Source organism: Rissa tridactyla, chromosome 16 (assembly GCF_028500815.1).
Source record: "Rissa tridactyla isolate bRisTri1 chromosome 16, bRisTri1.patW.cur.20221130, whole genome shotgun sequence".
Taxonomy (NCBI): domain Eukaryota; kingdom Metazoa; phylum Chordata; class Aves; order Charadriiformes; family Laridae; genus Rissa; species Rissa tridactyla.
The window spans coordinates 6,500,934-6,525,586 of record NC_071481.1 but is presented as its reverse complement, the minus strand read 5'-3'; the positions used below and the strand labels follow the sequence as shown (position 1 = coordinate 6,525,586).

Genomic DNA, 24,653 nt, shown 5'->3' with positions numbered 1-24,653 from the left:
GATGCTGTTGTCTGGGGATATGGGCTGTGGTGCTGAGCCTGCTGGCGATCCAGCAAAGCCCTTAAGCACGCTTCCGCCGTCAGCAGGACGGTGCCGTGCTCGTGGTTGGATCCTACAGCTCACCCCGCCGCATCCACAGAATCACGGAACGGTGGGGGTTGGAAGGCACCTCTGGGGATCACCCCGTCCCACCCCCTGCCACAGCAGGGTCACCCACAGCAGGTGGCACAGGAACGCGTCCAGGCGGGTTTGGAATGTCTCCAGAGACGGAGACTCCCCCACCTCTCTGGGCAGCCTGTGCCAGGGCTCTGCCACCCTCACAGCAAAGAAGTTCCTCCTCGTGTTGAGATGGAACTTCCCATGGTAAAGTTTGTGCCCGTTGCCCCTTGTCCTGTCGCTGGGCACCACTGACAAGAGCCTGGCCCCATCCTCCTGACACCCACCCTTGAAGTATTTATAAGTGTTGATAAATACAGATCCAGATCAGCCCAGAAACCGATATCCGGCCAAGAACTCGCTCTGCTTCCTGGGTTAGGAACTGGGAGATGCTCCATAATGAATTCTCTTTGATAATCCTGTCCCATTTTATACTGATCTGCATCAAGACATCTGTCAGTGCTGATGTCCCCTCAAGTTGTGCCCTTTGCTAGAAAAAGGCCGCACTGCATCAAAGCTGGTGTCTTTCAGGGTACTTCAACCATCTTGAAAATGAAATCGATGTTTCGCCACTCCCATGGTCCTACTCTGTTAATGAATTTCAGCATGATCACCGTCTAGCCATGTTTTTTACATGTACAGCAACTTAAAACACCCCAGGTGGTTTTCCAGCTTTTCGTAAGAAGTTAGAAATACGACGGATCCTTTCCGTAAGCCAGTGAGAACCGGAGACATGGCTTCCACTGCGGGTCATTTTATTTCACAGTCAGCGTTAGCGGCTCATGAGAACAATATGAAACCCATGGACAGTTGGGTCCGCCGAAGCTCAGCCTCGCTGCTGAAGTACGTGAAGTTAAAGCCTATGTAAATACTGATGCAAAAAGCAGCGTCTTGCAAGACAATTTATCTATTTAACATGTATTGGTACTTTATTTAGATTCAATGTATAAAGCAACTTTGTGCACTTTTCCTACATACAGTATTTGGGGGGGGGGGGTGGGGGGTGTTATGTTCTTTTGTTATGGATTTTGTGCTGTCTTTTTTTAATCGGTGAAATTGTTAAGTATTTAATTTATTATTGATGTGCCCAGAGGACTAGTGCAATTTTTATTCAATACCGTTTGTCTGTATTTAATGTCAGGATTTTTTTTTTTTTTTTTTGTAGCATTGTTAGGGAATATTTTTCAAAACCTGCCTTTTTTTCACCCCACGATTTTCCTTTCTTCCCCCTCCCCCCTTTTCTCTTCTATTTTCATTACACAGATCAGGAAGGCATTAAATGCCTCTAGTTTGAAATATAATCAAACGCTTCAGTACATCCTGCAGTTTCTAAAACAAAAAGGCTCTCCAGGAAAAAAAATGCTAAGGAGGCACTTCTCGATGTTTTCTGTGTTTATTTGATTTATTCTTTTTTTTTTTTTAACTGAGGGGGGGGTGTGTGTGTGCGTGCGCGTGCTTGTAGCTCGAAGGGGAGAGTGGGGAAGTTGTACAGAAAACTTGTTTTCAGCAAAGTGAAATGGCCAGCCAGGCTCCCGGGAAGACTAGACATTGAACGCTTTCTTTTTTTCCTCCTTCAAATACAGCTGTATTTGTGTCGTACGATCTTGGTTTTGAAATACCTAATGCCAAAACTACTCTCTTTTCATTCTCCCTTTCTTTTCAAAGAGCGCGGGCGTTGTCTGTAGGACAGTCACTTGGTTGCAGCCACAGTTAGCAGGAGGAGATTTGCCTTTGTCTAGAAAGCAACGTGCCAGGCGTCGTCAAAACGCAAACAGACCCAAAGCGTTGCCTCAGCCGTGCAGGTTCTGTCATCCTTTGAGTTTTTGGAGATCTGGGTGAATATTTACATCCCCTCCCCTAGCTTTTGTTTGACTCGACCCAACCCCTGTAACCAAGTGCCTGGTCAGATAGTCTAGGTTTGAACCTTTGGGGTCTGCCACGTGTCTCTGATTCCCCACGGGATGAGTTCTGGTTGCTGGCAAGTCGGAATGGTACCCTCTGTGTTCCCTCCCCACGCGGCAGCCAGGGAAGCCTCAGGTTATTTCAATATTGTCTCTGAGATGGTCTCTGCAATGTGACATTTCTTTGAGCAGTCCAGAGGAAAAACATGGAATTGGAAGAATTTATGTCTCTAAAGAAAAAGATTTGGCAAGCTGGGACTGCCTAAAACGGATCAGTAACATCTCAGACCAGCAAAAATGACCGTTATTTATGCAAGAGAAAAACAGGACCTCCTAAAGCAATGCACTGATTAACCTACTGTCCGGTGGCCACAACGCAGCTCGTGTCTCCTGCTGAGCTGCCGGGTTGTTCTGTGCTGCTCCACTGTCCCTGAGCCCGCTTCCCTCCTCGCTGCCCGAGCATCATTGCTTTCAACCAAAGACAAAACAGGATGAACGGATTAAATGCGATATTAAACCATCGGTTAGCTGACGACAGACGTCTGTGTGAGTGCGTGTGCGTGTGGTGCTGTTATCTGGGGAAGGGACTGAGCTGGAGAAGGGAGAGTGGGAGTTCTGAAGGAACAAGATATTTTTTATTATTTTTTTTTTTAGGTTCTGAAATATAGAGTGCTGTTTCCATAGGAATGTGATTCATATCAGTCTGCCTGCTGGTTCCTCAGCCTCGGAGGGAATTGGGGCCGGGGTACGTCCCTTCTGAGCTGTATTCCCAGTGCTGTGTTAGGGCGAGGATAGGGCGGCTCAGCGGCTGTGGGGAGGGGACGAGGGATGGAGGTGGGGGAGTAGCCAAGACGGTTTCCAAGGCAGGAGGAGGCCCGTGTGTGTTTCCAGCGCAGCAGTTGGGGTGGCGAGAGAGGTCAGCTGAAGTAGGAGCATTTGCTCCGCAAACACATCTCAGCACCTTCCTCCCAGCGAGGGCCACGAAGGAGCACGTGTAACGTCCTCGTGCTGCAAGAGGTGACACGGGGAGCGGCCAGGCGCTTGCCTTCGGGTTGTCAGTGGCTCTGTGGCCCTCTCTCAGTTGACTTCCATCCATCGCGTCCCTCCCAACAGCACACGGACGTCCGTGTGGATGGCCCGCCCTGGGAGCCCTGTGGCTGCTGGATCCCAGAAACGGAGTAAGGCTCTCTGGCTGCAGGGTTCCGCAGGCTGCAGTGAGAGCCTGGAGCGGGGAGGAAGGGCCCCCCCACCTTCCTATCGAAACAGCACGGAGAGAAAGGAGTCCTTGAGCCAGGTCAGCGCTGCAGAGCGTGGTTGACGAGCAGGGCTCCGTGACCCGCGGGATGGCTGGGCTGCTGGACCAGGGGCTGACACTTGCTGTAAATACGCTATAACCTATTAACCTCCTTCACTTGCCTGCTTTCCCTACAACTTTGTAACACGTTTTTTAATTCCCCCTTTCCCTACACGGCCTGTACTGACTGTAACTATGGAACCAGATATTCTGTATGTTATTATCTTTGTACAATTTTAAAACTGTTGCTGTGGTGTCTGCCTTTTTTTCCTTCTCTTCTATTGTCTCTTGAAACACTCTTAATAAAAATCTAGATAAACTCCTTCCCTCCTCCTCCTTTGGCTTGATTTATTTATGTCGGGTTTCTTGCCTTGTTGCCTGTATTAACTGGCTCTAGAAAACCATCCCCTTTTAACCTGTTTTCCTTCTCTGCAGCCCACAGCTTGACTTGTATGGCAGTGAATGCACTGGAATTGCCACGTAAATACTCTGCATTTTTGTTTGGGATTCTGTGACGCTGTCTTGTGATACTGCGATTTCAGGGGGCTCAGGCAGAAGGCCGGGGTGAAGGCGATGGGCTCAAATCACCCCCCCAGCCTCCCCGTTCGTGTTTCTTTGGAGTACCCGAATCCGTTAATGCTTGATATGTTATGAGCTGTGCCGATGGCTGTCCTCTAAAAGGAGACCTTGCACTAGATGAAAATATCAATCCTCCTGCACATGGACCACCCTTTCCCACGTACCACAGCACAATCCTTCCCCCTGCTCCCCCCCTGGCCCCCGGCCTTCTCCCGTACTGCGTGTCTGTGGCAGAAAAATAAAAGAAGAAGAAGAAAAGAAAGCCTGGCCTGGCCTCATGATTTCTACCATGCTCAGCACGGAAAATAAATGCAGAAAAACAAAATTGTGGGATAACCTCTGTTTTCCCCTGGAGGGACAAACAGACCCCAGTTAATGAATCCGGGCAGGCTCCTGGACGCAGTGAAGGAGTTGAATTGGAAGGGTACTTTGAAATCAGGAGCATCACAGTCTTTTGAGGCATTCATGGAAGGAGAGATGGGTGGTCTTACAGTAGATTTATAAGCACAGAGCTCGGGAGACACGTGGCTTCCCCCCACCCTCTTACTGACTCCCACTGCCCCCCCCTTTATTTTCCTGCCTTTCCCTTTCTGTCTAAAATGGAGACTCTGGTCTCACCCGGCCTCACAAGGATGAACACACTGAAGACTAAAATGCGGTTACAGAAACCAGATCTCCAAAAGCCAGTCTCTTTCTTTCTTTAGGCAATGAGGATTAAACGCTCAACTATCTTCCAAAATCTGGGACTGATGCTTTACTACAACAGGAGGATTCTCGTAACTGGAGTTGTATCTGTGTTCCCAGAACAAATGTTTCACCGGTGTGCAGGAGGATCACTGGTCTCACTGAACGAGGGTATATTAACGATTTTACCAACACGGTCAGGCTCCTGGCAGGAGGTAATCGCAATTCTCTGGCCCATTACTCGAGTGCCACTTTGTCACCATCCCACTGCCGTCAAAACTAAGGATCAAAGCGGAGAAGTCGCGGCTGCTCCCTGGTCTCTGCACCAGAACTCGGCCAGTTCGGCGCTTCCCTGCTGCTGCCAGGCTCGCTTCACAGTTCGACTGAATAAACCCCGGAGAGAGGAGTCTTTATGGTCCTCGTGGAAAATCTACCTGGTTTCTTTGCAGTGTATAAGGGTGGGCTTGGGGTTTTTTCTCCTCCCAGAAAGGGAGTACGTTTTATTCAGGGCAGCTGGGGAGGAATAGGTGGCGGGGGAGCAGCGGCGATGCCGGGGTGATGCACAGCGAATGAGCGGCACTGTGGGTCCCGGGGGGGCTGTCGCCGGTGTTGGGGGACGGTGTCTAACGGCAGAAGTCCCTGTAGCATCGGGATATGTGTGTGTGCACAGGACAGCACTGGGGGGGACTGGGAACGGGCCGAGTCCCACCAGTTCAGGAGGGGCCCCAGCGAGCGTGAGCAGAGGCCAACAGGTAGGTCAAGCTGGTTTTGCGGCAGGCACAAAACCGAACGTTTCCTGAGCGTGGCTGTGCCTGAAAATCAACAGATCCCGGTCAAAACCTGCCCTGGCGATAAGGCTCGCGTTATCAGCCTTTGCCGCCTGCATGTGGATGATGCTGAATTAAGACTATTATTCTCGAGACTTTTGGGGCCGGACACCCTTCGTATACGGGCGAGGGACAATTGTCACATCCCGGTGTGCTCGCCCATGAGCTGGGGTGGGAGGGGACAGCACAGAGGGACCTGTCCCGCCAGCAGCTGGAGAAAGGCTCCTCCGAGGACGTCTCTGGGGCCGGGAAGATGCCGGGCGAGCGAGGGGACACCCCAGGCCGCCTCTGCCCACGCTCAGCCAGCCGGACACGCGCTCAGAGCACTCTCTCCAGCCAAGTTTGTGAGGAAATACGAAGTTAGACGGGGTCCTGCTATGGAATGGGCTGTATGGAGCCAAGGTTTTGTATTAGCTTTTCCCTCTGCACCGCACCAACATTGACAGACGACGTGCCTTGGAGCCACTCAGCTCGTAGCTGTGGGTCTTCCCTCTCAGTGTCTCTCCAGGACATGTCTGCTGTCAAACGAAGGGCAGAGGAGCTCTGGATGAAAGACTGAAGGTAGCTGCACCTCTGTAGGTAAATACCTGGGATCTTTCACTTATCTTTTCCCCTGTGGCTACACGAGTTCATCACCAGGTAAAAATGCCCAATCCGTGGCAAAAAATTGCCCTAGAACATCAAGTAGCAAACAATACAAGCAGAGATATCATTAATGGGATGCGGGTGCCTAATTATCTCTAGAATTGCAGCATAAATCTGAAACCACTCCTGCGTGAAGGGAGATTCTATCATGGGACGGCTGCTGGGACACCCGAACCCGTTGCCTTGCCCCGTGGTTTGAGCGGGGCCTTGTCACGGAGAATCGCCGTTCCCGGGGGGTGCCCTTCGGCAGGCGGTTGTTTCGTTCCAGCGCAGGCGCGATGATGTTGTACCTGCCACGACACGCTCTGAAAAGTCTGGCTGCCAGAAGAGAAGCCGGAAAAGCGGTCAATGAATGACCCTTCTCCCTGTTCCCGGCTGAACAATGTCTCCAGCAAACCGCTCTCGAGCCCCGTGTTCCCGGCCGCCCGAAGCTCTGCTGGTGCCCAAGCGGCACCGAGGAAGGACCTTCGCGTTTCAGAGCACTCGGCTGCCAGAATAGCTCTCGCCTTCGAGTCTTAACAGTCTCCTCTGCTGTCTCTTGGGCTTTGGGAAAAAAGTGCCAATAATATTGAAAGGGAGGAATTATCCCAAAAGGGAGGAATTATCCCAAATCTGATTGTGAAGGAAGAGTCCTGAGAGCATGTTGACGTGCGCAAAGCTCATGAATACTCCTGTTCTTATTAAACACAGAATGGAAAGGCAAAACAGGACCCTCTGAGGCAGGGCAAGGCTCAAGAGCTGGGCTCCGTCTCTGCCGCACGTAGAGCTGTCTCTTACACCCAGGTGAGAGTCACGAGCTCTCAGAGAAAACGGCCTGATGCCCCAGGACCTCCGTGGGTGGGAAGTTGCAAAGCAAAGCAAAAATATTGGGACTAACGCCTCTTCCTGTGTATTTTTGCAGGAGATGCCACCTACCTGGACATCTTCCGGGAGTTCTCGCACATGGCGTCCAACGACCCCGAGAAACTGAAGCGGAGGAGCCTGCACTTCAGCCACTCCTGCAGATAACCCCCTCTGCCCCCCGTCCATCCGGGCTGCCCGCCGCGGCAGAGGCGTCTGCGCGGGAGCTCCGCTGCCCGAGAGGGATGTTCTCTGCTCAGACGTTCTTCTGCTCCAAACCCGTGTGTTCCCTGGCTTTTGCGCCCTGGCCGGGAAGGTGACAGACCTCCCAGGGGCCGTTCCAGAGCAGGAACGCATTCAGGCTGCATTAGGTGCCGTGCCTTGCAGGACCTGGATGCAGTTTAAAATGAGTTAAGCTGATCTTTAGCTCCCGGTGCCCTTTCTACACTGCCGTTTCTGGGAAAAATCCCCCCTTTCTGGCTGTATGCAAACACTTCTCACCCTGCGGCAGTGCCCGCCCCTAAAATGAAGTACAGGGAAGCGGCCGTGACCATCGAGCATTCCAGGAGGAGACCAAGCCTGAAGCGCTCCAAAAACTGAGGAAAAGTGAATGTCACAGACTTTTAGTGATGCCGCGTCGTGGCCGTGTCCCTGCAGCCAGCGCAGCTCACCAACGCGCAGCTCACCAACGCGCAGCTCACCAACGCGCAGCGCCGGCCGCCTGCCGTGCCCTGGGGTCCGACCAGCGTCCTGCCGCCGTGACGGGACACAATTCCCAGTGGCACGAGACCCTCCGGGCACAGCGCTCGCAGGAGAAAGGCCCCCCCAGGACACGACACTGGGAAACCACCCAGCCGTAGAGGTCCCAGTCCCAAACCACTGCACTGCAAAACCTCCGGCAAAGCGTTTTGTTGTCGAACTCACCTCTTCCGATGCCTCCACCGCTGAGGGCTTTGGTTTGACGTGGAGCAGGAAACACAACGCCGATTCCACGGAGACTGTACGAACAACCCTGGAAGCAGGACCCAGCTCTTCGTGAGGAGAGTCGCACTCTTCCGCAAGGCACGGCTTTCAGTATTATTTTTTTTTTTGGTCATTTTGACTATTGTATGTCATAGTTAGCGGAAATAATAAAAGGTTGTGTGTGGACTATACAGGTATAGGCACCATGACATAATAAAGTGTATTGTCAGAATGAGATATATAAGCTATAACAGGCTGAAATGTAATATATCTTACGGCAGAAGAAATGTATTTTTTTTGAAAAGGTGGGAGTGAAAAAAAAAATCTCACACGCAAACAGTATCTATGAACTGAGAATAAAGACGGGAATTTTTTTTTTTTTATAAACCCACACACGTTTCTTCATTCTTTCTGATTCTAGACCTTTACAAGCCAGCGAAGCGCTTTGGCCTGAGAAGGGTTAAAATACGAAGTTTATCTGGCACAGGTTTATGGCTTGAAAAGAGGAAGGTAAATGACCTTTTCGCCAAAGAAACCCGGGATTCTAACTCTCTTGGCAGCCCTTCTGTTTTATCTGATTAAGAGACGCTCTAATTTCATTAATGCTATTAACGAAGCACACTCGCAGTGCGGCAGCTTAAATAGACATCTCAGGCCTCCTGGCAGCCGGGGCAGGGAGCGGGGGCTCGGGGTTGGCTCCTCTCCCTGCCGTTGCTGTGGGATCCTCAGCGTCGCCGCGGCTCCCGCTCAGGCCTCAATTTCTGCTGCCCGCTGGAAAAATGCAGCTCAGATACGGGGAGCTCCAAATAGGACAGATATTTCGGTGATGACATCCCCAACACTAAGGTATGACCCCAATGAAGAATTTGTACGGCTGATTTCCCAACTCCAACAGGCTACAGGAATGTTCGGTAATCAAGAGGCAGCTACCAAGCTGAAAAGTAGTCCACACCCTCGGAGAAGGTTGCTCGACGCTACCTTCAAACTGGATCCCCATGGCTTATGCTTCCACTACCTTAGAAACCATCATTTTATTCCACTAAAGGTGGCAGAAGCGGGTGCGAAGCAAATTTTCCCTGTGCCCCCCTCCCACGGTGAACCCCACACTCTTTTGCTTTTCCAGTCCTGTGTCTCCGTGCCACCGACAGACGCTCCCTGCCCACTCGCATACCAGGCTGCCGGGGCATCTCCCTCCTGCCTTGCAACACCCCTTGCTCTTCTGGGTCTGCACATGGACAACCCGAAGCACACGCCTCCGCTGACAGATCCCTGTCCCGTATTGCCACATCCCTCTTGTTCCAAATCTGACCACGGGACAAGACGCTGCCGCTCCGTCCTTGGCCCTGCCTCCTCCGTCCCCAGACTGGCTCCTCCTGGAAATTATATTACACGATGCAGAATTCAGCAGTAATTTTTTTTTTTTTTCCTGTGCTTTGGGACCAGTATAAAGGTTGTTTCCTCAATCTCCTTTTAGCCAACCTTTAGCATTCCCATCTATTCCCAGTGGTAACAAGTCTGGGAGTTCTGAGAGGGCCTTTCTTTGGTGCACACACACAGACCTGAGCGTACCTGAGGCACCGCAATCTTTCAGTAATGACTGCCCGGCACCCGCTCGAGGTTTGCATTCCCAGGGCATGCCCAGATGTTCTGCGTTAGAAGTCTCACTCCTTTTCTCTCTTTCTTGTCCATAGTGCTTTCTTCCTCCACGGCATCCTTTCCCAGCAGGGTGACTCGGGCTGCAGTATCGCATCAAATCACTCCTGCCAGTCCGCGAAGCAGCTGCATTTCCCAGTGCAGAAGACCCAGAGAAAAGCCTCCACGAAGATGACCCGAGGGCTGGAGCCCCTCTGCTGTGGGGACAGGCTGAGAGAGCTCGGGGGGTTCAGCCTGGAGAAGAGAAGGCTCCGGGGAGACCTCAGAGCCCCTTCCAGTCCCTAAAGGGGCTCCAGGAAAGCTGGGGAGGGACTCTGGATCAGGGAGGGGAGCCACAGGATGAGGAGGAATGGTTTTAAACTGGAAGAGGGGAGATTTAGATGAGATCTGAGGAAGAAATTCTTTGCTGTGAGGGTGGTGAGCCCCTGGCCCAGGTTGCCCAGAGAAGCTGTGGCTGCCCCATCCCTGGAGGGGCTCAAGGCCAGGTTGGACGGGGCTTGGAGCAGCCTGGGCTGGTGGGAGGTGTCCCTGCCCAGGGCAGGGGGGTTGGAATGAGATGATCTTTAAGGTCCCTTCCAACCCAAACCAGTCTATGAGTCTATGAGCTCTGAGAATCTATGAGATCCTGGACTGGGTTGGTGTATTACACTGCAATTCCTTTGGGTTTGGTCTACAACTCTGGAGATTCTCCTTCTGAATGAAAAAAAAATAATAAATCAAGCAAATCAAACAAAAAAGGGAGACTTTCAAAAGCATCTTGGTGCTTGGCTTCCAATGGTGTCAGCAGCAAACTGTCTGGAACCAAAACTCTTTTCATGATTCCTCCCATGCATTTAGGCTTCTGCAAGTAAGGTCTGGACGTGTCGAAAGAGACTTTTCCAGAGCCAACACTTAGAATTAACAACTAGGCAGTAACAAACCCACATATCAGCTGTAGGCAAAACAAAGCCAAACTAAACGCCCAGTCACCGTCTGTATTCAGAGCATTTTATTATTTAAAAAAGTTACAAAACAAAGCTCATTGTTTTCTTGTTAACTCTTTGTTTTCTACAGAGAGTCATAAACAAGATTACAAGAGAGTAAAATGCTCCTGTGCAAACATCATCATCAAAAATAAATGTGTTATTCTATGTACACATAAGTTACTGTCAAATATTAACATTAAAACATCTCTTTTTATAAATGGACTGCAACAAAAACGCAGCTTTGTTTTAACCTTCTAAATAAATCAGATGCTTCATCTGTGACATGAAAAAACCATTATCGACCCCATTTCCTCTCTTTCCTCTAAGATGGTGGGTCTCATTTGCACTAACGGGGGTTAAGCATCTCAGCAGCAGCATCCTGCGCGTTGTCCTCAAAACAAAACAGCGGTAGGTTAAGGACCGAGAGGTGTCTCGGAAGCACGGCTGCCATCAGAGCCACCTCCTGCTTTGACACGCTCTGTCATCCTCAAGACAGCGCTGCCTGACAGGAGCGCGCGCTCCTGAGCCTCCACCGGGAATCTTTCCATGAACGGCCAGGCTGATTTTTTTCTCTTGAGCACATTTGTGAAATGTAGATGGGCCTGTCTGAAGCCACAGGCTGATTTCCTCAGAAGGATTTAAAAGTTAAAAGCTATGAATAGGCTTTTACGAGGACGCGACGACTGTCCCAGAGAGTCGAAGCTCAGTTCTCCCCTCCCCAGATACTCATTAGGAACAAAAGAACATTGCATGATGCCTGAATCCAGGACACACGGCCGGTTTAATAATGAACTTGTAACAGCTGGAGGAGGATTGCCAGGCTGAGCAGTGTGGGCTTTAGGTGCTCACGGATTGTGGATCCAGCACGTTTCTGTGTGCGACCTCTCTGACAGCACCTGAGCACTAGGGGAGTTTCCAGCCTCCCGCTTCTCTGCGCACACAAGCACCTTCTTAGCGGTTCAGCTCCCCGTCCGACGAGGTGTCCTTCGTGTATCTAAATCCATTAAGCACCACATTTGGGCAAGGCTCTGGCATTCCCACCTTGCTGCAGAGTGGGTGAAAATGCGGGTCGCTGTTGTTGTCCATGGCAATAGTCACTCCAGAAGGGTGAGTATGAGCAGAATCATCACCTTTTCCAGCTTCTTCTTGCACAACTCGGTAGTTTTCTAGGGTCAAGCTCACGCTGGGGACGGTAGGAGTGTGAGCTACTTTCAACGTCTTCTTTGACCTGAACCGTTGGTAGCAGAAGAGGAGAGACAAGACCAGCGTATCTATGAGCAGCTCAAACATTTCAACTACAGACAACACTGAGGATCCAAACCAGAGACTCCACTGGCTTCCCATGCTGGACAGAAGCAGATTCTCCTGTGGAAAGAATCAAAGGGTTGTGTTTATCAAACACAGCAGAGCTCCGGGAACATGAAATTATTGCGTACCGCCCGCAGGTCAGTTAGCTGCTTGCCAGCTGGGGAGTAATTTTGCGTGACTACGTACAATGTGAAATGTTCAAGTCTCTTCCCTAAGAAGCAAAATCCCATCCCATCCTGGGGGCTGTAAACAATCCTCCCTCCAACCACACGCAGCACACCGTAACTAATGACAGGTAACGATGTTTTGAGCTGATGTAGTGCAACCTACTGAGAGTAAAGGAGACTCGTTGACGGACTGGTAGTTCAGTTGCTTGTAGAAGATGGTCACCTTGGCAATATCCTTCCTGTATTGGAGAAAGGCAGCAGTTAGCAACGGTGGGATGGCCACACGTCATTCACCTGGTGGAAGGCCCTGCCGGCATTCTGATTTACATGCAATTTACATGCTGATTGCTAGGCAATAGGTTTCGCCACTCACTCAAGCTTTCTTCCTGAGGGTGTTTAACACGAGCTTGGAAAAAGGTTACAGAAGTGACCGTTTCACAGTGTTGTAAGGAAAGATGGGAAGTTGATCGGCTGACCCTGTGCATTTCATAGTTGGACTTGATGATCTTAAAGGTCTTTTCCAACCTGAACGATTCTATGATTTTTCTCTTGTCCTCCCTTTCCAGTCTAACATCTACAAATTCTGCAGGGATGAAGAGCTGATCCATAGTTTTAACAGAAGCACCTTCTCGCAGTGACTGACCTGTTGCTGGTGGAGTTATATCCGTTCTGATGCCTTAGAGCTTGGCGGACCCAGTCCTGCAGCAGAGCACATGTATATCATTGGCGATCCTGTGTTCTGAGTTTTTGTATGCTTAATATTTTGTAAACATAGATTTCATAAGCAATAAAAAGGCTATTGCAAATAATTTAAAAAGATGTAATAGACTGATTTACAACATATAGTGATAGCTATCAAGTAGCAGCCATATTTGCCAGAATAGCAAGGAAATACACGCTGATATTTTAGGTGTGTACAGTATTCTGGTTCTTAAATTCTGCCTTTAATGGCAACCCCGCCAAATAACTTCCTCTTTTAAAATGTATTGGTTGTATTTACCTCCACATTATCATCTACATCACATGAATTAATTGCCTGGTCATGCTGCCGGAATGCCCTTTTAACATCTGAACATGAGAAACGGCAAGAGGTCACCTACTGACTCACAGAACTTCCACTGCAGCCCCACAGCACCTCACGAACAGGAGTGAGCGAGCGGTCGCACCACAACACCCACTGGAAGCAGAAGGTCATCTGCACCATTTTGTAGGTGGGAAGCGAGGCAGTGAGGTGAATTGCTTAAGGTCGCAAGGAAGCTTGGATTAGGACTGGAATTGAATGTACGGCTCCAGCGCCTTAGTCTGGCTTCTTAACTACAAGGCCATTCCCTTGGGTCCAGGCTTTGGACCAGTTTGCTTTATTTGCCATTTCTGTTGCTGCTGCCTGAGTCGTTGTTTTCACCCTTAACTTTAATGTTCCAACAGCCAGAGTAAAGGCGGTATCCCCTCTGAACACAGCAGCTGTCTGCATGGCCTACCTGAGACTTTGTCGACGGCCACTTAGCAGTTCCAGCAGACACCTTGTACAGCGATTCCCTGGTCAGATAAAAACGGAGATCATGATCGCTACGACTCTTGGCATTTAAAAGCGAATACATGAAGGAGTTTAACGATGCTAACTACTTGCCCACTGCATAAGTTCCGGGGACAGCTCTTGAGGCCCTTGGAAAAAGCTTATTGAGTCAGCTTAGAAAATAAAACCAGAGGTTGCCTGAAAACTGCTCGGGCCAGGAGGAAAACTAGAATGGTTTCAAAAGCCTGACCACTTTACTTGGATGCATTTAAAGTCAAAATATTTCACATTTTGCTCTAAAATTCTGTCTTTCCATTTTGAAATTGACCTACAATAAAAAAGGTGATCCATAGACAAGTAGTATAGATTGAAAAATGACACAAACAATTTGGTTTGGGCGTAATAAAACATTTCAGTGGGATAAAATAATTTCCCCTCTCTGCTGTCATGTCAAAATTAACTTAAATTAAAGTTCTTATTTAATTTGTCTAATGCTGTTATCTTTTTCCTTTCTCAGCATTGGGGTTGAAACATCAAACTGACATCTCCTGTTCAGAAAACATCAAAATCCATAAATTTTCCATGAAATTGCCTATATTTCCACTGGTGTAATTTTCCTCTGCAAGGTGGCATTTACTGTGCTGTAATTTAGCGACGTACCGGCAAGGCTTGGGGCACTGGTCAAAACAATTCAGGTGATGATTTCTGAGCCTGTTGTAGAGCTGGTAAAAGCAGTGACCTGGTGAAAGAAATGAGAGGAACGCACTCAGGAAACGGAAGGCTACCGAATGGAAGGCTACCGAAACCTCCGGCCTCCCTTGCCCTTCCCAAGCACACAGGAGTCTCCCAAAGAGACTTGGTTTTGCTTCACTCTCACTTTGGAACGGCCCCTGTGTGCAAAGCACGTGCCTTCCCTGTAAGGATCGGCCGAGGACAGGCGAGCAGAAAACCAAGAGAAGTTATTCAAAGCTTTGTCTTACACCAGCACGGCCACCAATACCGGTAACATGAAAGAGCTTGACCCTATATTAATGTCTTTAATAGAGGGATGCTTGATGTTTTTTAGGCTCTAACTTGATATCCACGCAAACACCCAGAGAGGGGTCTGCCATCGGGCTGGATTTAGTGATGTGAGGGAACAGTCTAAGCAGGAGACGGGCACAAAGCAGAAGGGCAGTAACCGAAGGGGTCACGTAACTATTGTGGGAAGGTGTCCCCTTCCGACAAGGACAAGACAACAGTCTGTTGCTCTCACCCCACGCAGGCTGCTTATTGTAGTCACAGTACTCGGCGCCAGGAGGCAGTGGGTAGTAGTAATAGCCACAGCCACATTTTCGAACCATTATGTGCTGAAAGCAGGAATGCAAACAAGCCTGGAAAATAAAGAAGACACAAAAGATTGGATAAGCCAGAAATTCTCAAGCGCCCAGATCTTCAGTCTGTAGCATGCAGCTGCTAGGAGACAACAACTTTGGTACTGCAAAAAGACACCAGCCATTACTAGAGCACGATGATGCAAAAGGTTTTCACTTTTCATTCCTTATCTTTACCTCTGAAAACAGTACCGAACTCAGTGAGACAGAATTTTCTCCAGCTGCCTTTTTCGTTATGCCCAGAAACATCTCAGTTAAGCAGCCCGAACTTCTAGAGCCAGAAGCAACTACTTACACAAATAAAGACCTGATGGCCCAAGAATGTCCCACCAGAACATTCCAGCTGCCACGACTGGCTCGCTGTCTGATCCCTCTTGTGGTACAAGGAGGGAAGAGCCCCAGTGTCTTGGACTGAGTATCCCCGACTCAGTGAAACTCATTCCAAGTGATAACGCCCTGTTTGTCAGCTTCTTTGCAGAGGGGCGTGAATCTCCCTGTTACCTCCAGCAATGAACCTGCTGATTTGTAAAAGCTCTCTGGAGAGTAAGGCATGACTCGTTTGCTATTCATTGCCTCTGAATAAGCTGGGTCCTCAGCCAGCCGCTCTGACAATACCTGCAGGGTGTAGGAGTTGTTGTACAGGAGTTTGACATTCACATCATTGCCATTAGTCGTGCATTTCCCATAATTGCCGCCCAGGCGATTCACCTCATCCTGTGGACACAGAAAGGAGGCCTGAGTGATCAGGAGCTGTAATTGGACCTAGCCGTCACCACCTAAACTTAACTGGAGCATCATATAAAGGACAGGAAAGGTAGTAATATATGTGAGCGGCCAAGCTATACCCTGCTAATAAAATACACACAGGAGCAGGGAAAAGGTAGGGGAGTGCAGGTGGTCAGTCCCTGTGGTGCAGCTGACAAAGCAGTAACGCATCACGTCAAAACAACTAAATCACTTCTGAATGTTTGTTCTCATGCTATGACACACACGCAGTTCGCTGTACAGGGCTGGAACAGGACCTAAGAGGTGCAAGAGCCCCAGTGTAAAACAAATCAGGCCCCAGCGTACTGAGGACTAAAAGGCCACTTGCGCATTTGGAACAATTTTGTTTTGCCCACGGGAACCTGAGCACAGTGAGAAGAGGCTTCCATGGATACACATGCCCTGTCCAGCGGGGAGCAGAAGAGTCCCGCAAGTCTGTTGTATGAGTCAGTCACACTGTTCAGCTCCTCACAACTTTCTGCAACCAGAGGGAAAAGAACCGATGCTCTTGCTCAAGTGGCTGACCTGCTGAATGCCTATGGTAGTTGCAATGCCTGGTCTGATGTCAAAGCCTTCATGCTCGAGGAATGGCGTCTGATTGTGGTTGTGTATCATCACTTTCACACCTGCTACTGTAGACAAGAGCGGGATGTGATCCTTCTGCTCCGCTCTCAGGATAAGGGAAAGTCCTGTAAACCAGAGAAAAGGGAAGCATATAACAACTTATTTTGGGCCAAAAGGAACACCACTATGTCTTGACATCTCAGCACTGATCAAATTGCTGTCTTAGCTTACAGAAGAGCCATTCTTTTTCCTCAGAGATCTGGTGAGTGGTCAGGTAGCGATTGCACCAGCCTATTTTGAAACCGTAATAATATTCTGCTTGAAAACTAAAATAATATTCTGCTTGCTATAAGGTAAGATAGGGTTGATACGGCTATCGTATACATGTGGCTCGTGAAGCAAGCAAATACAGTGTATAATTTGTGCCACCAGACAGAAGAGAGGACTCTATGTCAGTAAGTCATCTATAGAAGACATATTTAATCCATTGTCAAATTATATTAACTTCAGCTCTTCTTCCCACCCTTTGCCAAATAACATACCGTAAGGAATTCCAGGTTTTGTAGCTGTCCAAAAAGAGTCTGTTCCCTTGCTGTTAAAAGTATAGCAGCTTCCAAAGACGGGGTGGTGAAAGTGAACATAGTCACTGAAATCAAGAGAGATTTTGATGGGTTTTAATACAAGCGCAGCAATACCTTTACTTCTACGTAGGAAGCTTTTTTTGTATATATATGTGTGTGTGTATGTACAGCAGTGACCATGGGAGACAGTTGTTAACTCACCGGAGACGAGGAAAAAAATCCGGTGCACAGGGATTCACTGCTCCCCAGATTACAGATCACCAGATCACTGGTACAGCCAGAGCGGCAAACACAGGAGTCAAATTCAAAGTTCTGACTTGCTTTTCCCTCCAAGTAGACTAAACTTTTTCCTGCTTATTCCAACCAGGCAGGTTGAATTTCTATGCTCTAATCAATAGGAGAATACTTGCAGTCTCCCGAGTCCTCGAATTCTGCTGAAATCACAATTATCGTCTCAAGAATTGACGTACCTGGGTCTGCAGGGCTCCCCATCGTACTGGCAGGAGTAGACCATATCTTCTATTTGCTCCTCATGATCAGAAATGTTGATTATAACCGGCAGCTGGGACATGATATTCATGTAGTGAAACCTGTACCATTCAAGAATTGCATCCATCCCGGATGAATAGGTCTTGTAGAAGCAATTCCCACCTGTGGCATTGCACTGGGGGAAAAGAAGAGAGGGAACCATTCAGCACAGCCAGGACAGGACAGCCGAAGGGTAACAGGGAGCGGGGGGTAAAGGCAATATTGGATACAGGGACAAGGGGAATCCTTATTTTTCCAGAAAGTGGAGTCTCTGATCATTTTAGTTATCACAGAACGGCTGAGGTTGGAAGGGACGTCTGGAGGTCATCTTGTTATGTGCTAAGCACCTTCTCTCCCTGAAGCTGAATTTGGTGTGCCGCCTCATCTCAGGGGAACGAGCGCAGGGGAAGAGAGGCGGGAGAGGAGAGCAGGCAAGCACACTCAAGTACGCTGGGAGAAGGAGGGACAGGCCTGGTGGGAATTCTGTACAACCCATGAATCATGGACCAAGTCCCGAGACACTTTCTGTGTTATTACTCAGGCGTTGGGTGAACACCCACAGCTTCTGGTGAAAGTGTGCCTGGGGAAGGACTGCAGGATGGGGCAGGACGATAATAATCAGGCAAAAATTGCTGGCCTTTCGCGCCACATTAATCCCTCCCTCTGAGCTCCTGCTCTTAGATCTACGTAAACTCTGTTTTTCATATGAAGAATCTGAAGCATTTGCATTCTTTTCCACAGACACAGATACACATTTATTGCATTCGTCCTCTTGATTTGTTATTGCCATCTTTTCTTTTATCTGCAACATTTCTAGTGCCCCCAGTACCACAGCATTTAGACACTGAGGGAATCCTCGCATGTTGTTTCTCTGTTATTTCAACGCTCACCTGCTTAGTCTAGATGTTTTGTATACTTTTAGAAAGGGCTACAATGATTCCCATAGCCTGCTAATATCATTATCTACCAAATTTGTCACGGCCAGAAGGACTTTACAAGTGGGTGGGCTGCGTAAGATCATTGATGTTGCTGTCCTTTCACTTCACATGAATCCTGGCAATCAGCATAAATTGTTAGAGGCAGGGATGGACTCTCCAGAAACATCCTCCAAGAAATCATTACACAGCACTGAAACTAGCCTTTTTTTCACTAATTTTTTTGCATGTACCTTGTGAGATCTTTGCCAGGGCCCTCAGTGCACTATTAGGACTTAGCGTCCCTGAACAGCCTCACCTGGCACATCCACCCCCACCCTCCACCTGTGGCCCCAGGGGCTCATTTAAGCTCAGCTGGAGCATTCAGCCCCTCTTTGGACTGTGCTGCTGCTTCCCAGCCTGGCTGCTGTGGTGCTCCTGCCTCGCCGTGGACCCTGTCGATCCAGCGGGCTGACTTCATGGTCCCATCTTAAACCTGCCTCATCGCCACCAACTTGCCTGATGAGCTGGACTCCTGGTTGGACCCGGCCACCATCTGCGGGCTTTCCCTGCTCGCTTGCTCAGGTACTGCGGGATGGGGACCCATCCTGCCCTGCCAGCGGGGTCCCCCTCTGCCCCTGTCCCTCAAGGAGCAGCTGATTCTCGCTGCTCCTGTCTGTAGCCCGGTTAAAATCTCAAAGGGGACACGCGCTTACCAGCCTGAAGCCCACGCTGGAATGCCTCCTCCCTGACCTGTTATTGTGGCCAAACATTCTCAAGAGTGAGAAGTTTTGGCTCAGCTTGAAGCTAGATGTGCTGAGATTGCCAACGCTAGACAAGTCCTTTATGCGGATGTTTTTCTCATTCATGTGGAACAAGCTGGCTGATGTGTTGACGCCATACAAAAAAGTGATTGACTCCTCTGCCATGCGATCCAGTTGAACCAAATGTTTGCTAACCAGTTCAAATCTGCAAGGAACGGAAATATTAGTTATTTGTGAATATCCACAAAACAAAAGCACTTTATCTTATGTCCCCTCGCAGTATCTATGGAAAAGCTACTCCTGGTCTCTGCAGACCGTGTGAGAGAAGTCAGCAATTATGTTGTCTATGCTTAGCATGCCTAACTCCAACACGTTAATTTATCAGAAGCTCCAGTAGCTGCATTTCCAGTTGCTGGATCCTCCACTGAAAACCTCAGAACTTGTAGCTGTGCGGCATCAGCTGCACAAACTGGCCTTCCTGTCAGCCAGGTAATTATTCTGAGGAAATTACATAATTATTTTACGATGTAATTTGAAACTTCTCAATAACTTGCCACTACTGTGCGAGCCTTGCTTGACAAGCAGAGCCATGCAGTCTTCCACAGAATTCATATTGTTTCCTTAAGGCCACTCTGTGGCTTGAAAAACCAAGCAGAATGTAGAATCTAGCAGAATAATCTCTAACATGGACCATTCCAGAGACGGTTAGCTTAGTTCAGAATGAATGCACAGAGTAGCCACGTTTTTCAGGGAAAGACTCTTTTTATCAGAGCACAAAATCAGTTAGCAGCTTGAACCGAGTCAGAAGGCAGAGTTCCCTCTATCCTGACTCAGTGCATGAAATAAACTGCTACATGCTGTTGCACAATTCCCAACAAGATGTTATCTTAAAACCAGTTTGGAAATAACAATAGTCCCTTTCTACCTCCGTGAGGGCAGGGAGACCTCCCTCTACCTTCAGCCTCCTCCAGGCTGCGCTCCTACGGTTGCTGACCTTCCCAGAACCCTTGTGAGTGTAAAAACATGACTACAGCAAGGGGAAAGCACAGGTTACCTGTAAGGGTCCAGGTTGCAGATGGTGATTGCTGGAAACATCTTGGGCTCTGAATGCATGGACATGGTCAGGACAACAGGGTAGGCCCAGTACTGGCTGAACATAAGCGCAAATTGCCAGTACAACATGCCAAAGCTGGCAAGTAAAAGCAGAGTCCAAAAAGCTGTTTTCATCCTATTGCTGTCCGAACATACAAGGCGGATGGTGCCGTGGATTGTTGTGTTCTTACAGAAGAACTCAAACATATCCTTGAAGGAATCATAAAACTCAATCAAGCCTTCTTTCTTTTCTTCTTCTTCTCTTGCCATTTCCTGCTCCATCCTCTAAGTCTCTTTCTGTTCAATGAAAAAAAAAAAAAAAATCTTATTAGCTTGTTAGAAAAACCACGGCCAGTCTCTGGACGCTTTCAAACAAGGCGGCAATGACTTCGTTATTAGCAAAAGTTGAAAATAACTGTGAGCTGACACTCATCTGTCTTTCCAGAGTTTGGACACCATGAAGTAGCAAAGAGATCAAAGGTTCTTCCTGCTGATGCCTCAGTAACTTGAGGGATTCTACCACACTTACGCTATGACTGCTCCGTGAGTACGGATATGCAAAGTTAGTGACTAATACACAAGTTGCTGAGAAGTCTGCAGCCAAAGGGGTGTGTAGTTTTCGTCTTTCTAAGAACACCAGGGACCAACATTTGATTCTGAAACATTATGTCACCGTGCATTAATACAGATCAGCAGCTAATTCATTCGTATGAGTACACTGCTAGAGAAACACGCTGGCCCACGGGCCAGAACTAGCAATATGGCTTACGTCAAGGAATCTGAATAAATCCAACTTTCAAGGGAATGAAAGGGACAAATTAGAAATATTAATTACTGCTATTAACAGAAATGTTAATCTCTTATATCTCCTATCTCCTAGGAGATAGGATATGTAAGACCTCTCTCTTACATAAATGGTTTCCCCCAGGAATCTAAAAATCTTCTCCTTCTCTCTATTTTACAGAAGTGAAAAGAAAGCACAGAAGCTGAAAATCACCCAAGAAGAGTCACATAACTGGAAATCAAAATCCATATCTCTTTTGTCACAGTAAGTAAAACATCTACTATGCTACTCTAGATAATTTCAGACTTGAGGCTGATGAAAGCGTGAACATTATTTATTTTAGGCAGCACAGACTCAGGACATCTTCCTAGATTTTAGTACCAGTTTGGGACATGGGACTATTGTTGACATACTTCCACTTACTGAACATGACATCAAGTCCTGTAATATGTGAGTTTCCAACATTACAGCACTCCGTGAATCACCCCACCTATTATGCTATTAAGAGAAGTTTACTGAGTACAACACTTCAGTCCAACCTTAACTCCAAATAAAAAAATCTTATGAATACAGTAAGTAACAGAGTTTGGGTACAAGACAAGGAGTGCACAAAAAACTAAAGAATTGTGGCAAGTGGCCTATGTGATAAGGAAACGAAAGCTCAAGCCCTTTACTGAGTTATCGGCCTTGGAGTGTCTGGTGGTGGCTCGGTCCCAGGTGCCACTGAGGTTGGCACAGCTCGGCTGATAGACTCTAGTGCCCTGACCTGCGATGCCTTCATCCTCACCTAGACCCCCCCGTTTTAAACACGGCTTTATTTCAAAGGTCCTTGGAATAGGGCTCTTCATATGAAATGATATCTTAGAGTCACAAGCTGCTAAGACAGTCTCTTCAGCTGTGCCTACTCATGTCAGAAAGATTAGGAATAATCTTTAAACAGCGAAGAGCACTCCAAAAGCTCTATGCCCGATTACCTTTAAAATAGCCCAAAAAAGTGTTTTACCAGACAAGAAAACCCATTTTCCCATAAGTTATTTTCCTGAAAGGCCATAACACATACCCCATTTGTATTTTCTAAGATAGTTTAACAATAATACGAAATTAACTCAAAGGCATATGCATCCCCTTTATACTTTCGTGATTAAACACGACAAATGATTTTTTCAAATTTCTTAGATGTATTTGCCATTGAATAAGTACAGGAAGCCCAAGAAAAATGAAATATTTAAAAAAGGGCACGAACAATTAAAAGAAAACATGTGTGATGAAGAATTGAAGTGGGAAATGAACAATTCCACTTTTGCTACAAGGAAATACTGTTTTTCTGCATTGGGCGTATACAGTCAAACCGTTACTCCCGCACAGACTACATGGAGCCACGATACTCTGAACCACCGGTCACAAATCTTATCAGCCCCCCTTACAGCTGAAGACTTGCATCTGAATGCTTCTACAGCCAAAACCGACTGTCTGTGGCAATCTCCAGAAATGAATCCATGGTAGTCTTGGTACCCTCTATTGTTACGCATTTTTCAGATTAAACTTTTATGCTCTACCTTTTTCTTATTCAAGCCTTTCTTTCTCATTTTATTTAGATGAGAATAACTGAAAATAAGCTTGCAGTGTATGTTAAGAAATATATTGAATGAGTCTTTAAATATTTATAGTATTTTAAGACAGGAATGAAAATTGTGTGAGACTAAACCAGGAAACTTTGTTAGCGTTGTATTACTCTCGCTAGTCAGCCTTGCTCTAATGAGAAAAAGTAGTATAAAAGGCAATAGTTGCCAAAAGTGAAAGCTAAATCAAAACTACCAAACACACTTTTTCTACATATAATTTTGAATCTAAAAAACCATCTGTAAACATTCAAACCATGTCTTTAGAGACAAATCCAGACATTCTGACTTGCTTTTAAGGCTATGGCTAGTTAGTTCCTACCATTTGAATCTGCGTTCTTAAAATAACTAGAATGAAAAAGCGTATGATAAGGCAAAGTAACAGAGGGAAATCTTTCAAAACACACATGTGTACAGGCGACAGAAGAGCCTCTCTCCACTGGTTTCCCAGATCAGCCTATCACTAATTTATTTAACGTAGCAATTGCAGTCAGGGACTTAACAAAACATCTAACAGCAACAGTGAGCAATTGCCTGTCTTGTCCATGGGAAGCGCCTGGAGAGAGGCTGCAGGTTATAAGGAAGTCAGTGGAAGTCATACAGCGGTGGCAAACAAGCATATGCCCATGTCTTATCACAGCAACTCAACGCTCAACGCATACTAAACACTTACACACGAACGCCATGCAGACAGATATTTCACCATGTGGATAGGTATCCGTATCTACATATCCATCACACATCTATACAGAAATACACAGCAAAACAACTAAGACCAAATTGCAGAACACCCCACTGTACCTTGGCAGGAACTCTATCTTTGAGTGTTTAGAGAAGCCACTAAGCTCAGCCTTCAGCTTTATCCTGAACAGAAGACGATGGTCCAAAGCTTCCAGATCTCCTTTTCTAACTGGAGACACCCTGGGAGCTGACTGGCCTATATGGATCAAATCGATGACATCAAAAGGGGCAGGACTTGAGAAACAGATCATGGAAATTATTCAAAGCATGATGCAGGGAATAATAGGAAGTGAATGAACTGGACAAACTAGTTAACATTAAGGTTACGCTTGAGTTAAAGTTGGTTTGAGTGGTGGTGCTGTGTTCTCCTTTTTTATTTTAACGGTTAGAAAAGCTTTTTATCCACAATTTCTATAAACAGTTAGGGAAGTAACCATGGGTCCTGTAAGGTTCTTCCCGCTCTGAACTTTCCCATCGAGGAATTAGCATTCTGCCTTCTTTTCATGGTTTCCGGAGGCTTGCATGATCACTAGTAATTGAAGCCATTAAGGTTTCCACAGGTGTGCTTGAGGAATTACATACCTCAGTGTAATCTGAAATGATCAGCTACTCAGTCTAAGGCACACGTGGCAGTGGATTTCTTCCTGCTTCTCCATGACTCCTGCTCACCTGCAGTGGGCTATCCCATACCCATAAAGAATAGGACTCTTCAGACGTTAAGACTTGAATAGACTGAATCAACCACGATACTCAGTTAAAATCAGAACACCCTGGTTTTGTAACACTGCTTAGTTAAGATTTGCATAAGTAATACAGAGGCAGATTCAGGACTCTGGGACTGCTAAAACACAAGCACCTCGGATTGTTGCTTAATTAGTACTGACGGCTGCCCAGTTGGAAAACAGCTCTGCGATGGTTTTGCAAGAAGCTTGTTATATGAAAATGTTAATACTCCGGATATGGATACTGTTTAGAGCTCCATATCAGACCAGCAGAGCTCCTGCCTGCCTTTTCAAATTGGCTGGAACCGGATTTTCTTTTACATTGGAACTTGCGAAATACTGTCATTTGCAAAGACAACTGAAATTTCTTGTGAAATTGAATTCAAAAAGAAGGGAGAAAGGGCAAAGATCAGGGAAAATACACTCTTCTGATTTTGACCAATTTCAATCCTGCTTACGTTTTTAACAATTGCTTTGTGCTGGATTATGTTTTAGAGAACCAAAACATGTAGGAGGTTCATGATTATTCTAAAAGATGAGAATCCTATTAAACAGCTGCTATTAGTGTGTTTTAATCCTCTTTGTCTTTGGTATTAAGGGGAAATGTCACGAAAAGTACTCGGAAAATGTTTTAAATTTTTAAAAAAGTCAGCATTTTGGGATGTAAAAATTAAACTTTTTATTAAAAAAAAATCCAATTGGCTCTTGATC

General features: G+C 47.2%; 2 protein-coding genes across 2 annotated transcripts in view; one reads left to right on the top strand and one right to left on the bottom strand.

Annotated features, from left to right (window-relative positions):
- The window catches only part of ACAP3 (ArfGAP with coiled-coil, ankyrin repeat and PH domains 3), a 99,734-nt gene extending 91,482 nt beyond the window's left edge, over positions 1–8,252 (top strand). Inside the window, exon 25 of the mRNA XM_054222541.1 lies at positions 6,988–8,252. Within this exon, the coding sequence (XP_054078516.1) occupies positions 6,988–7,094 (107 nt within the window). The 3' untranslated portion in view covers positions 7,095–8,252. The remainder of the gene's footprint in view (positions 1–6,987) is intronic.
- Positions 8,253–11,394: 3,142 nt separating this feature from the next.
- On the bottom strand, positions 11,395–23,292 carry SCNN1D (sodium channel epithelial 1 subunit delta). The gene is made up of 13 exons (XM_054222478.1): positions 23,281–23,292; positions 20,039–20,373; positions 18,937–19,189; positions 17,249–17,442; positions 16,740–16,843; positions 16,159–16,322; positions 15,484–15,582; positions 14,751–14,868; positions 14,156–14,234; positions 13,461–13,518; positions 12,626–12,681; positions 12,146–12,221; positions 11,395–11,872 (listed from the first exon to the last, which is right to left on the bottom strand). The coding sequence occupies exons 2-13, from the start codon at positions 20,356–20,358 to the stop codon at positions 11,459–11,461; spliced, it is 1,935 nt and encodes a 644-aa protein (XP_054078453.1). The 5' UTR covers positions 20,359–20,373; positions 23,281–23,292; the 3' UTR covers positions 11,395–11,458.
- Positions 23,293–24,653: the final 1,361 nt, after the last annotated feature.

Excerpts from the sequence above, each read along its gene's own strand:
- SCNN1D (XM_054222478.1), bottom strand. The coding sequence starts at position 20,358 with ATGGAGCAGGAAATGGCAAGAGAAGAAGAAGAAAAGAAAGAAGGCTTG. Across the intron at positions 19,190-20,038 it reads TGCAACCTGGACCCTTACAG|ATTTGAACTGGTTAGCAAAC; the intron begins GTAACCTGTGCT and ends CGTTCCTTGCAG. Across the intron at positions 15,583-16,158 it reads CTACCATAGGCATTCAGCAG|GATGAGGTGAATCGCCTGGG; the intron begins GTCAGCCACTTG and ends CTGTGTCCACAG.